The sequence below is a fragment of the Sinocyclocheilus grahami genome, unplaced genomic scaffold, assembly GCF_001515645.1.
Source record: "Sinocyclocheilus grahami isolate Dianchi unplaced genomic scaffold, SAMN03320097.WGS_v1.1 scaffold1048.1, whole genome shotgun sequence".
NCBI lineage: Eukaryota > Metazoa > Chordata > Actinopteri > Cypriniformes > Cyprinidae > Sinocyclocheilus > Sinocyclocheilus grahami.
The window spans coordinates 18,347-33,483 of NW_015506227.1; the positions used below are offsets into that span (position 1 = coordinate 18,347).

At 40.0% G+C, this 15,137-nt stretch overlaps 1 protein-coding gene across 1 annotated transcript in view; it reads right to left on the reverse strand.

The window, feature by feature from the left end:
• Positions 1-15,137, reverse strand: part of znf292a (zinc finger protein 292a) — a 58,022-nt gene that overhangs the window by 12,729 nt on the left and 30,156 nt on the right. Inside the window, exons 4-5 of the mRNA XM_016251492.1 lie at positions 10,486-10,621; positions 10,141-10,343 (exon numbers count right to left, since the gene is read on the reverse strand). Coding sequence (XP_016106978.1) covers positions 10,141-10,343; positions 10,486-10,621 — 339 coding nt within the window. The remainder of the gene's footprint in view (positions 1-10,140; positions 10,344-10,485; positions 10,622-15,137) is intronic.

A 15,137-nucleotide genomic window follows, 5' to 3' on the forward strand; every position in this document is an offset into this window, starting at 1 on the left:
TATATATATATATATATATATACACACACACACACACACACATATATATACACACATATATGCAAACACACACAAAAACCAACGAGTCAAAACATTATGACCACCTGTCTAACATGCTGTTGGCCCTCTTTGTGCTGGCAAAACGACACTGAACCACTGAGTCATGGACTCTTCAAGAACCATGAAGGTGTCCTGTTGCGACAAGCCAAGTTGAGCAGACATGAATTGGACTGGATGTTCCAGCACATAGTTGCTCATTATCATCTGAAGAATTTAGAGATGAGGACAACACTTGAAGTCTTAAAGGGGTCATATGATGTTGCTAAAAAGTACATTATTTTGTGTATTTGGTGTAATGAAATGTGTTTATGCGGTTTGTTTCTTTAATCCATTCCTGAACAATGTGTGCTGTGTAGCAGGGTGCCAATATCCTGCTTAAAGAGGCCACTGCTATTAGGGAATACCATTGCCATGAAGAGTGTCCCTGCTCTGCAATGAGGTTTGTCAAATTGACGTCCACATGAATGGTGGAAACAGTTTCTTAGCCCACAGCATCACAGTCCCTCGACCAGCTTGTCATCTTCCCGCAGTGTATCTTGGAGCCATTACATCCAAGTAAACATGATGTAATTCAAACAGGACTAATCAGACCAGACAACCTCCTTCCACTGCCCCAAGGTCCAGTTTCATTGCTCATGTGCCCACTTTAGGGGCTTTCGGCTGTGGAGCAGGGTCATCTTGAGCACTCCGACCAGTCTGCACCTACACATGCCTATCATAGTTTGTCGCCACTCTTGGTAGGTTCTCAGAAATGCTGACCAAGAGCACCCAACAAGCCTCGCTGTTTCAGAGATGCTCTGACACAGTTGTCTGGACACAACGATTTTTGTCAAAGCGCCCTTGTCAAAGTCAGCTAGATCGTTATTACTGCCCATTTCTCCTGCATCAACACATTGACTACATAAACTGATTGTTCATTTACCATACCATTGCCCAGACCTTCACATGTGACCTTGTTGGGAGATGAATAAAAATATTTACTTCACCTATGAGTGGTCATAATGTTTTGTCTCACCATAGTGTATATATACAGTATATATTAGGGGTGTCCCCGACTAAGGATTTTCATAGTCGAATCAGAATTTTCGAATCTTACCGATATTCGAGTCGAATCATATGTTAAGGGGGCGGGGCACACGGAGACGCGTTTAGCTGTATACGCATACATTTTGTATCATATAGGCGTTTCGTCCACACGGATCCGGCGTTTTGGGAGAGTGAAACTAATAATTTTTGAAACCGGGTCCCAGAGTGAATCAGTCTGAAAACGCCACCCTTGTGTTTTCGTGTGGACAGCGAATCCGTATATTTTCTGAAACGATGACGTCATCAGCCCACGTCTCGCCCTTAGTCAGACACCGCTACGTCACGTAACAGCAACAAAAACATGAACAAACACTGAACGATTGTCTTTTTATTAACTAACATTAACACAGATTAATAAACGTATTGTTCCATGTTCGTTTGTATTCCGCGCGCAAGGTTTATGCGCATAGTCCAAGTCTTCTTCTCCGTTTTTAGTGTATCTCTGGGGCAGAATTACAGCGCCAAATACTGCTCTGGCATATATACTACAGCGTTTTGTGGTTTCGTGAGGACGCAGATATTTCTTGAGACGAGGGGGGGAAAAAGATCGTATAGGGAAGCTCTGGCTTCGTGTGGTAGCCTAAACGTAAGCGAAACCCTAAGAAGTCACGTTTAAGAAGTCAACATTTTTTACAATAGTGCACTCATTATAACCTTATGTATATGACAATAGTTATTAATGTTCTGCATTTCTGTTTTGAACTGCGCGCGCTGAAGATGACCAGTAGAATGGAGCAGCAGGTTTTTAATCAATGGAATTTAACTCATAATTTATCTCATACGCTCACTACGCGTCATTATTTATACAACATAACGTTAATATTACGACTTGTAGGCTATCTGCACAAAATGCCCCGAATGCACGAACGTGTCTGCACTGCTCTGAGTGAACTCCTTTTGTGGACGCGTTTTTCACACAACAACGTGCAGAAACACGGCAACTAAACTCTAAAAATTCACAGCGTTTTATTAAAATAGTGTTCTCATTATAATGTTATGTATATGACAGTAGTTATTAATGTTCGGCATTTCTGTTTTGAGCTGCGCGCGCTGAAGATGACCAGTAGAATTAAGCATTTGATAGCAGGGAAAAGATCGTATAGGGAAGCTCTGGCTTCGTGTGGTAGCCTAAACGTAAGCGAAACCCTAAGAAGTCACGTTTAAGAAGTCAACATTTTTTACAATAGTGCACTCATTATAACCTTATGTATATGACAGTAGTTATTAATGTTCTGCATTTCTGTTTTGAACTGCGCGCGCTGAAGATGACCAGTAGAATGGAGCAGCAGGTTTTTAATCAATGGAATTTAACTCATAATTTATCTCATACGCTCACTACGCGTCATTATTTATACAACATAACGTTAATATTACGACTTGTAGGCTATCTGCACAAAATGCCCCGAATGCACGAACGTGTCTGCACTGCTCTGAGTGAACTCCTTTTGTGGACGCGTTTTTCACACAACAACGTGCAGAAACACGGCAACTAAACTCTAAAAATTCACAGCGTTTTATTAAAATAGTGTTCTCATTATAATGTTATGTATATGACAGTAGTTATTAATGTTCGGCATTTCTGTTTTGAGCTGCGCGCGCTGAAGATGACCAGTAGAATTAAGCATTTGATAGCAGGCTTTTAATCAATGGGATTTAACTAATCATTTATCTCATATAGAATATGCTTCATTATTTACACATAACGTTAATATTACGACTTATAGGCTATCTGCAAAAAATGCCCCGAATACAGAAGTGAAGTGTCTGTGCGGCTCTGAATGAAGGTGGACGTGTTCTTCACCAGTTCGGCAACTAAACTCTAAAAATTCACAGCGTGTTATTATAATAGTGTTCTCATTATAATTGTTAATGTATATGACAGTCCCAGTCATAGTTATTAATATTCTGCATTGTTGTTTGTCCTGCTCGCGCTGTGCGCTGAAGAGATAATCACCGTAGTACTACAATACTGCTTACTGCAGCGCAAACTCAACCAAATGCATCTAATGCGAGATAAATAATATATACACGATATATATAAACCGGCTGAAATGTTTTGAAATCACTTGTACCCTACCTGATCGAAAAAATCCAGTCTTTCACTCTGCCTGTGTCAGTTTGTTTTGTTAAAGTTTTAAATCCCTGCCGCCAAGATGCTCTTCTGTTGGTCACGGATTATGGAAAGTGAAACTTAAATCTATAGGTGTGGTTGGATTTATTCACGCACCTTAAAATATTTATTTGAAGCTTCGTTCTTTTCAGATTCTTATTTCAGGGTTTCTGCAGGATTTTTAAGCTCAAATTTAAGACCTTTTTAAGACCTGCACAAATAAAAGTAATACCATATGAGTGGGGTAGGGCAATGTCTATAGTACCATATTAAACTGTAAAATTACTGTAAAAAGCATAAAGTTCAGATACGAGTTTTCACAAAAACAAAACGTTTTATAAAATTATAAACTTTACATTTCAGCCTTTAAACCATTTTTAAGAAAATGGATGAGTCAAAAGTATTAATTATTATATTAATTTAAACAATTATTATCAATAAATTATTATATCAATTAAATAGCATAAATTAGGGGTGTGCGATATTGACAAAAATTATATCTCGATAGTTTTCTGGGATTTTATCGATAACGATAGTTAGACAATATTTTAGACTCCTGAATTTTTTGATATTCTTCATATTCTGTGTGGTCAGTTCACAGCAGACAGAAATTAATCATTTCCAACACGTTTTATGGGCGTTTTTACCTTTAAGTCAGTTTTTTCTAAAAGTGTGCACCATCATTTGAGTCAAATTCTTGCATTTGGGCTGTTACCAAGTAAATGAAATCAGTATCAACCCAATTGATCTTTGCAATGCAGAGGAAACACAAAAGCGGCATTAGAAGTGTTATATTTAGATACTTTAACCTGTAGTTACAAATGCATAAATAATGTTTTGATATTTTAAACATAAAACATTAATAATAATAATTCATAACATTTATATAGCGCTTTTCTAGGCACTCAAAGCGCTTTACATTGTCGGGGTATCTCCTCATCCACCACCAGTGACCCGAAAATCATGAAGACTCGAGAGATGAACTAATCAATTCTAGGTGCGTTCGACTTGAAGCACGGCTACAGACGGCAGTCAACGAGAGTAGCCACTTGCAGTCGGGGGCGGAGTTGAAAACAGAGCCATCAAGCCAGACACTATCTGCTCCTGTTAGTGACGCTCACGTGGTGTTTGCATACTCTATCACAGATGAAGTGAATTAAATGCAATATTTGTCAAATATACAGACGTTTCAGAAACGTTTTCATGAGCAACAGATATATACTGATTATATACTGCTTAATACATCGCCATCTGTTCAAGAATAAAGTTCAACATAAATATATACTATTTAAATACTAATAAAGTGGGGGAATATATGCTTTCATCAGTGTTTTATGATAAACGTGACTCAATATAACATTGCGACTACAGTAAAAAAGCTTTTACTGTTCTAAAAACACAGATTTGTGGCTATTATTGGAATGGAAAAGGTTAGAATAAACCCGAAACACACGTGATAGTTGTCATGCGGTGAATCTGGCCAATCATGAAATGGCTGTCGTCATCAACACTCCTGCAGCCGCTCTGGAGAAACTGCGCCGGCTGAGTCAGAGTCAGACAAAATTACTAACCGGCATGCACTGCTTCAAGTCAGATTGCGATCGATCTGCGCAGTGCTGCATGAAGTCGAACGCACCTTTTAGATACTTTAACCTGTAGTTACAAATGCATAAATAATGTTTTGATATTTTAAACATAAAACATTAATAATAATAATTCATAACATTTATATAGCACTTTTCTAGGCACTCAAAGCTCCCAAAGGGGGGGGGGGTGCCTGGATGAACAAAGGACTCGAAAATCATGAAGACTCGAGAGATGAACTAATCAATTCTAGGTGCGTTCGACTTGAAGCACGGCTACAGACGGCAGTCAACGAGAGTAGCCACTTGCAGTCGGGGGCGGAGTTGAAAACAGAGCCATCAAGCCAGACACTATCTGCTCCTGTTAGTGACGCTCACGTGGTGTTTGCATACTCTATCACAGATGAAGTGAATTAAATGCAATATTTGTCAAATATACAGACGTTTCAGAAACGTTTTCATGAGCAACAGATATATACTGATTATATACTGCTTAATACATCGCCATCTGTTCAAGAATAAAGTTCAACATAAATATATACTATTTAAATACTAATAAAGTGGGGGAATATATGCTTTCATCAGTGTTTTATGATAAACGTGACTCAATATAACATTGCGACTACAGTAAAAAAGCTTTTACTGTTCTAAAAACACAGATTTGTGGCTATTATTGGAATGGAAAAGGTTAGAATAAACCCGAAACACACGTGATAGTTGTCATGCGGTGAATCTGGCCAATCATGAAATGGCTGTCGTCATCAACACTCCTGCAGCCGCTCTGGAGAAACTGCGCCGGCTGAGTCAGAGTCAGACAAAATTACTAACCGGCATGCACTGCTTCAAGTCAGATTGCGATCGATCTGCGCAGTGCTGCATGAAGTCGAACGCACCTTCTCTTTCCGGCTTAGACTGCATTGGTTAAGTTTATGGGGCTGTCACATGATGTACGAACGACTCGGAAAACCCGAAGACTTGAAACAGGTGAACTACTTGACTAATTCCAGTACAGAACCTATAGGATGTTGCGCATGCGCGACTGAACGAATCACTCACGACTCGTTCTTCCCAAGTCACATTAAAGATTCATTTAAAATGAACGAATCGTTCAAGAACGACCCAACGCTACAGCAGAACACAAAGCAGCGCAGCACCGGACTTTTAACGTGCAGCGCTCATGTTTATTTAATGAAATCATAGTCTTTTGAAGTTTAATCGTCACATTAAGCCATATCGCAATTCTGGTCTTTCCGTCCCCAAATTTAAGACCTCTTGAGATCATAATTAAGACTTGTACAATTTAAGAATTTTTAAGGCCTTAAATTTGATACAACAAAATGTAAGACTTTTGTAAGACCCGCGGAAACCCTGTTATTTACAGCATTATTTTAATAGGCTGTATATTAACTTATTGTGAGAAAACCAGTAGTTCTATGTGAAATTAGACATTTGAGAACCCCCGTATAGCCAAACTAGCATGATCATAACACCCCGCGAATATTCGACTGTAAGATTGGTATTCGAATCAGTCTCCTCCTATCGAAACATCGAATCTTCGACTATTCGGGATCACCCCTAAAATATATATATATATTTAGAGAGGGAGAGAGAGAGAGAGAGAGAGATATAGAATATTATTATTAAATATTTTAAAGCATAAACATTTGAAAACCTTAGTGTACTTTTTGTATTATAATAAATCAATTAATTTTGCTTGAAAATGTCCCCTTGTATCCCTTTATTAAAGAAAACACAGTTGCACTTTATTTTAAGGTCCAATTCTCGCTATTAACAAACCATTAACTACGACTTTTGCCTCAATAAACTCCTAATTTGCTGTTTATTAATAGTAAGGAAGTTGTTAAATTTAGGTATTGGGTAGGATTACGGATGTAGAATATGGTCATGCAGAATATGTTCTTTATAAGTACTAATAAACAGTTAATATATTAATAATAGGCATGCTAATAAGCAACTAGTTAATAGTGAGAATTAGTCCCTATACTAAAGTGTTACCAAAAACACATTATTCGACAATTTTTCATTGGGCCCTTAAAACGGAAACCCCGAAGACTTGAAACAGGTGAACTACTTGACTAATTCCAGTACAGAACCTATAGGATGTTGCGCATGCGCGACTGAACGAATCACTCACGACTCGTTCTTCCCAAGTCACATTAAAGATTCATTTAAAATGAACGAATCGTTCAAGAACGACCCAACGCTACAGCAGAACACAAAGCAGCGCAGCACCGGACTTTTAACGTGCAGCGCTCATGTTTATTTAATGAAATCATAGTCTTTTGAAGTTTAATCGTCACATTAAGCCATATCGCAATTCTGGTCTTTCCGTCCCCAAATTTAAGACCTCTTGAGATCATAATTAAGACTTGTACAATTTAAGAATTTTTAAGGCCTTAAATTTGATACAACAAAATGTAAGACTTTTGTAAGACCCGCGGAAACCCTGTTATTTACAGCATTATTTTAATAGGCTGTATATTAACTTATTGTGAGAAAACCAGTAGTTCTATGTGAAATTAGACATTTGAGAACCCCCGTATAGCCAAACTAGCATGATCATAACACCCCGCGAATATTCGACTGTAAGATTGGTATTCGAATCAGTCTCCTCCTATCGAAACATCGAATCTTCGACTATTCGGGATCACCCCTAAAATATATATATATATTTAGAGAGGGAGAGAGAGAGAGAGAGAGAGATATAGAATATTATTATTAAATATTTTAAAGCATAAACATTTGAAAACCTTAGTGTACTTTTTGTATTATAATAAATCAATTAATTTTGCTTGAAAATGTCCCCTTGTATCCCTTTATTAAAGAAAACACAGTTGCACTTTATTTTAAGGTCCAATTCTCGCTATTAACAAACCATTAACTACGACTTTTGCCTCAATAAACTCCTAATTTGCTGTTTATTAATAGTAAGGAAGTTGTTAAATTTAGGTATTGGGTAGGATTACGGATGTAGAATATGGTCATGCAGAATATGTTCTTTATAAGTACTAATAAACAGTTAATATATTAATAATAGGCATGCTAATAAGCAACTAGTTAATAGTGAGAATTAGTCCCTATACTAAAGTGTTACCAAAAACACATTATTCGACAATTTTTCATTGGGCCCTTAAAAGTTTTTTAAATGCCGTCCTTGGGGAGAAAAACAATTATCAAGCCCCGATTTACTCACTCTCATGTCGTTTTAAACCCATAAAAAGGACGTTCATCTTTGGAACACAAATGAAAATGTTTAATATTTTCACATTATTATTGTCCATCCAAATGTCATGCATCAAAAGGTACAAAAAGACATGGTAAAAGTAAACTGTATGAATTGAGTCTTCTGAAGAGACATGTTCGCTTTATATGATGAACTGATTTTTTTTTATTCTTATATAAAGATTAAGCAATGCACGTATTTTTTTACGACAATTTCAGTATTTCACGACAATGACAGTAGCTCAGTCATACCTGTTTGAGATGTGAGAACATCATTGGTTCTTGTGCGTCAAGCAAGCAAGTTTGTGTTTACCATATGTGATGTAGATGCATTGATCAGTGTTTATATGAGAATAAAAACCTATATTAAATCTGTTCATCATATAAAGCGATCATGCCTCTACAGAAGACTTGGATTAAATTGCTCAATTCATATGGAATACTTTTATTTGTTTATTTGTGAAGCTTCAAGTTTTTGGTGGAATGGACTGTCAATAGAGGGAAGATATCACAGATTGCATTAAAAATATCCTCATTTGTGTTTTAAAGATGAACAAGTTTTATCAGTTTGGAACACCATGAGGGTGAGTACAGTAACCCTTTAAGCATGATGGTGATTCCATCATGATGCAGAAACATGCAGGTCATGCAATACTAAGATATTTTTGTACCAAAACCTTTGGCAAAAGTCAGGAAAAAGTACCATATGATGCATTGATCAGTGTTTATATGAGAATAAAAACCTATATTAAATCTGTTCATCATATAAAGCGATCATGCCTCTACAGAAGACTTGGATTAAATTGCTCAATTCATATGGAATACTTTTATTTGTTTATTTGTGAAGCTTCAAGTTTTTGGTGGAATGGACTGTCAATAGAGGGAAGATATCACAGATTGCATTAAAAATATCCTCATTTGTGTTTTAAAGATGAACAAGTTTTATCAGTTTGGAACACCATGAGGGTGAGTACAGTAACCCTTTAAGCATGATGGTGATTCCATCATGATGCAGAAACATGCAGGTCATGCAATACTAAGATATTTTTGTACCAAAACCTTTGGCAAAAGTCAGGAAAAATACATTAAATAATAGAATGACTGGAAAACATTTTAAAAACGAACACTAAAATGTTTTAAAGGTCTTTTAAGGACCTTAAGAGGTGACCGAAAAGCTAAATTCAACAAAAAACGGCTACTTGTCACAGGAGTACTTTTCAAGTACAATCCACTCATACAGCTGTAATTGTGGATAACATAAGGAACACAAATGGCCTGATTATAATTTCAATGGAACAAAACATGTGAAAGAGCAGAAATAAAACTCTAAATACGCTTAAACTTTAGCATTAAAGGGATAGTTCACCCAAAAATGAAAATTCTGTCATTAATTATGCACCCTCGTGTTGTTCTAAACCCGTAAGACCTCTGTTCATCTTCGGAACACAAATTAAGATATTTTTATGAATTCTGAGAGCTCTCTGACCCTCCCATAGACAGCAATGTAATTACCACGATCAAGGTCCAGAAATGTAGCAAGGAGATCAGTAAAATAATCCATGTGACATCAGGGACATCAGCGTAATTTTACGAAGCTACGAGAATACTTTTTCTACGCAAAGTAAACAAAGAAAACAAAGAAAAGCGTGACACAGCTGACACAGAATAGCATACGCTGTTTACGTTCAGTGGATACTCTCCAAAATGGCACCAGGAAGGAGACGAATTGTTGAATAAAGTCGTTATTTTTGTTTTCTTTGCATACAAAAAGTATTCTCGTAGCTTCCTAAAATTGGATGGTCACGTGGATTATTTTACCGATCTCCTTGCTACGTTTCTGGACCTTGATCGTGGTAATTACATTGCTGTCTATGGGAGGGTCAGAGAGCTCTCAGAACTCATCAAAAATATCTTAATTCGTGTTCCGAAGATGAACGGAGATCTTACAGGTTTAGAACGACATGAGGGTGAGTAATTAATGACAGAATTTTCATTTTTGGGTGAACTAACCCTTTAATGCAAAGTAGACAAGGCTTTTTTTTTTTAAAAGACCCTTACCTCTTTCATAAGTTCTTCTTGTGGCTTTATTTCACACAGACATACAAGGTAGATTTGTTTGAAGTTCTTTTTTCCTCCAAATTCAGGAAACTCTGCGCATGTCTTTGCTAGTCTTGCAGCTTTTTCCATATGCTTCTGTTTAATGAGGTGCTTTATACGCATATGAAGCAGTTCAGGTCCTTCTCGAGATAAAAACTCATGTACTATGGGAGACGCACATTCAAGTTAGTTAATAACAGTAGCAGTATAATTAGCAGTAGCAGTACAAAATATGGAACAAATAAAAAAAAAAGAACAAATAGAACATTCAAATGAGAAACTAATAGACAGTAGAATACATTTCACCTTTCTCTACATTAGGGATGTCACTTGAGAGAAGGCTACACAGTGTGGCGTTGGACCACAGACCATTCTCCTCTGCTAGAGTCAACAGGGTGTGAAGCTGTGAGTTTCCATGTGCCTGAAGAATGCCATGAGCCATCTGCACCAAGAGAAATCAACAACACACTCATAATACATGCACTGTGGGTCATCCAACTGTCGGGGCGGGGGGGGGATGGCAACCACTAGCAAAGCGTTTAGAGGATGTGTGTATCCGTGTCATTATTTGATGTTATTTGACACCTGATGACACACACAATCTATGTTTGGGCGAAGAGCATGCATGCAATGTCCTCGAGGGGGCAATCTGCGTGCACTGCGAGCGTTTTTCAATAAAAAAGCTCTGCTCTCGTTTGTCTCTCTTTTCGAGGAAAGAGGGGCAGCCATATGCTTCCCGCGGTTCAGGACCCCCGCCGCTGATGAGGCACGGAGGAGAATGAGCTTGTGGGGATCGCAGGTGGATCTGGCCGATGAGTTTAAAGAGGGGCTTTCCCTCTCGCGCTCGTCGGCTGTGGACGAGAGTGAGCCCCTGGAGGATCATCTGATCCAGGGGCCAGTGCTCTGCTGGGTTCAGCCCAGGAAGAGCAGGAAATGTCTGAGGAGGGCGAAGAAGCTGAGGCTGAGTCTTCTCAATCCTCCTGCCCTGCGTATGATGAGCTTTTGGAAGTTATGGATCGCTCCACAGCGAGAGGTCGTCTCGATGAGTGTTATCTTTCTGGCCATAACCCTCCAGCTCAGGTGAGCCTTCCTTTTGTACGATCCATTTCTAATATTTAATGCGAAAAAGCTCTGCTCTCGTTTGTCTCTCTTTTCGAGGAAAGAGGGGCAGCCATATGCTTCCCGCGGTTCAGGACCCCCGCCGCTGATGAGGCACGGAGGAGAATGAGCTTGTGGGGATCGCAGGTGGATCTGGCCGATGAGTTTAAAGAGGGGCTTTCCCTCTCGCGCTCGTCGGCTGTGGACGAGAGTCAGCCCCTGGAGGATCATCTGATCCAGGGGCCAGTGCTCTGCTGGGTTCAGCCCAGGAAGAGCAGGAAATGTCTGAGGAGGGCGAAGAAGCTGAGGCTGAGTCTTCTCAATCCTCCTGCCCTGCGTATGATGAGCTTTTGGAAGTTATGGATCGCTCCACAGCGAGAGGTCGTCTCGATGAGTGTTATCTTTCTGGCCATAACCCTCCAGCTCAGGTGAGCCTTCCTTTTGTACGATCCATTTCTAATATTTAATGCGCTGGTGGTTGTGTATATAATCCATCTGCTTGCTTTCTTTGCAGTGTTTTCCGGGACCTGTGTGTTTCTGTCCTTTTCTAAGGTAGGTCCTCGGTGAGGACCCCCTCTGTTGGATTCAGAAACCGGGTGCTCGACTTGCAGTGTTTACTTCACTCATCGAATGATGTCCAGCCAGTATGATAGCCTGGTTTCGGCTTCATGCTTCCTGGATCATGCGGCCAGGTCACAGGCTTCTGCGGAAGCCTTCCTGATCATCAGGCCCCCGGCATGGCACTGCAGAATTTCCTGGACGTCCGGGCTGGGCTTATGCTTTCAGGCTGCCCTGTCTGGTATACCGTATCTAGGTCGCCCTGAGGGGCCTCCTAGTCACCAGGATATCCCTGCTGAGGCATCGAGCGGGAAGTATAGGTGGCATTTGCGAGAACCTTCTTGTGTATGCTGTCTCAGGCAGTGCTCCCCTCACCTTAAGAGTTTTGTATTTGAGCTTGCCTCTCCCGTTTGGCTCAGTACTTCTGGGTATCTGTGAACAGATGCTTGGAAAACTCTTAAATCCATATTATAGTAAGTGCACACGTTATGCTTTGCGCACTTTTCTGAAATCCTGTATGGTAAGGGTTACGCGTTATTAGCCTCGTTCCCTTTCTCAGAGTTGGTTTAGACCCCGGTAACTTGGGCTCCACTCAACCAGTGTGTCTCTGTCGACACACTTTGGAAGCATCGCTCCCCTCACCATTGAGAGTTATTATGAGCATGGTGCTTTCTTTCGAGCGTTTGAATTCTCTCCCTTCTGAGGAGTTGGATTCCTTGCTCCGTGGGCTGTTCTCGTGGTAGTGTTTAGCAGTGCTCCCCTTTTAACAAAAGTGTTACCTATGAGCACGCTACTCCTTTCTGAATTCAGAGTTCTCCTCTCATGTGAGAGTTGAGTTCTGTTTTCCCAGAGCACCTGGAACCAACAACATCAGGCGAACTAGGCCCTTCCTCTGCCTCTCTGATGTGCTGAGTTTTCTGGCTAGCTTGCAGTACGCTTAGCCTTCTGATTTCTAACGATCGTGCTGTAGGTCGAGTCCCTCTCATTGAGAGCTGGGTGTTTGCTCCCTCAGCTAGAGATTTACTGCTAGCCATTCCAGCAATATACCTTAGATCGAGTTGGTACTTAGTGCTCGCTATGGTTCTGGCATGCACTCCCCTCAGCATGGTGGCGTAGGTATACCGTTCCCCATAGCGACCCCTAGAGGACGCAGTTCGAAGTTCCCTTGAACTCAGGTTACGTATGTAACCATGGTTCCCTGAGTAGGGAACGAGACACTGCGTCCTCTAGGTTTATTGCCATGCTTCGGACGCAAGCTTCAGACGAAGAAGTGGATGATATGTTCTCCCGGCGCCTATTTATACTCTAGTCGCACCGGTAGTGACGTCATGGCTGTCGCCGGCCAACGTGTTGTTGGTGTTTTTTCAATGTATGCTTCAGACACGGGTCACGATGAGGCGTTCCCCATAGCGACCCCTAGAGGACGCAGTGCCTCGTTCCCTACTCAGGGAACCATGGTTACATATGTAACCTGAGACGTTTTATTGTGACTGAAAACTTTAAATATGCATTAAAAGTTAAACAATCAAAGTCCTTGAACAAGCAAAACAATTACAACAAAAAATTTTTTTGTCATATTATATATCGTAATATATAGGTGGAAAACAGACAGTGTGCAAATTAATGAAAAAGGCCACTGCATTTTGACAGGTTCTAACTCATTTTAACTTGACATGGTGCATTAAAAGTATTTGAGTATTTGAGAAGATAAAATGACTAACATCCCTTGTAGTTGAGTTAAAGCCAATGAAACATTAAGGGAAGGCCCAGAATCGGATGCCGAGGTTTTATTGTGACTGAAAACTTTAAATATGCATTAAAAGTTAAACAATCAAAGTCCTTGAACAAGCAAAACAATTACAACAAATAAATTTTTTGTCATATTATATATCGTAATATATAGGTGGAAAACAGACAGTGTGCAAATTAATGAAAAAGGCCACTGCATTTTGACAGGTTCTAACTCATTTTAACTTGACATGGTGCATTAAAAGTATTTGAGTATTTGAGAAGATAAAATGACTAACATCCCTTGTAGTTGAGTTAAAGCCAATGAAACATTAAGGGAAGGCCCAGAATCGGATGCCGAGGTTGCTTTGTTTCTTCTTGATAGGTGAGTTACGTTGATTTTTACGTTGAATTACCATAGTAACACACATCGCTTTCACTTATTGATGACATCATACCCATACCCTTTGCCCACTTACAAAGAAATTAAGGGTCTGTAATTTTTATGGTAGGTTTAATTTACGGATAGACACAGAATATCAACCAAAGAAATCCAGAAAAAAACATTATATAAAGGTTAGAAATTGATTTGCATTTCAGTGAGTGAAATAAGAATTTGATCCCCTACCAACCAGCAAGAATTCTGGCTCCCACAGATTGGATATTTGCCCATGTGGAACACATTAGTCCTGCCACTTTAAGAAGTTACTCCTATTGTCAGCTCGTTAGGTGTATAAGACACCTGTCCACACAATCTGTATCTTCCATTACAAACCTCCATGAGCAAGACCAAAGAGCTATCAAAGGATGTCAGAGACAAGATTGTAGATCTGCACAAGGCTTGACTGGGCTACAAGACAATCAGCAAGAAGCTTGGTGAGAAGGAGACAACTGTTGGAGCGATTATTCGGAAATGGAAGAACTACAAAACAACCATCAATCGGCCTTGGTCTGGAGATCTTGCCCCATAGAGTAAGGATGATCATGAGAAAGGTGAGGGATCAGCCCCGAACTACACGGGAGGAGCTTGTTAATAATCTTAAGGCAGTTGGGACCACAGTCACCAAGCAAAACATTGGTAGGACACTATGCCGCGATGGACTAAAATCCTGCAGTGCCCACAGGGTCCCCCTGCTCAAGAAGGCACATGTACAGGCCCGTTTAAAGTTTGCCAAAGAACATTAAAATGATTCAGAGAAGGCTTGGGGAGAAAGTGCTGTGGTCAGATGAGACCAAAATTGAGCTCTTTGGTATTAACTCGACTCGCCGTGTTTGGAGGGAGAAAAATGCTGACTATGACCCCAAGAACACCATCCTTACAGTCTAGCACAGAGGTGGGAATATTATGCTTTGGGGCTGGTTTTCTGCTAAGGGTACAGGATGACTTCACCGCATTTTGGGGCAAATGGACAGGGCCATGTACTGTAAAATCTTGGACGAGAACCTCCTTCCCTCAGCCAGAACACTGAAGATGGGTCACGGATGGGTCTTCCAGCATGACAATGACCCGAAACATACTGCCAAGGCAACAAAGCAGTGGCACAAGAAGAAGCACATTAAGGTCATGGAGTGGC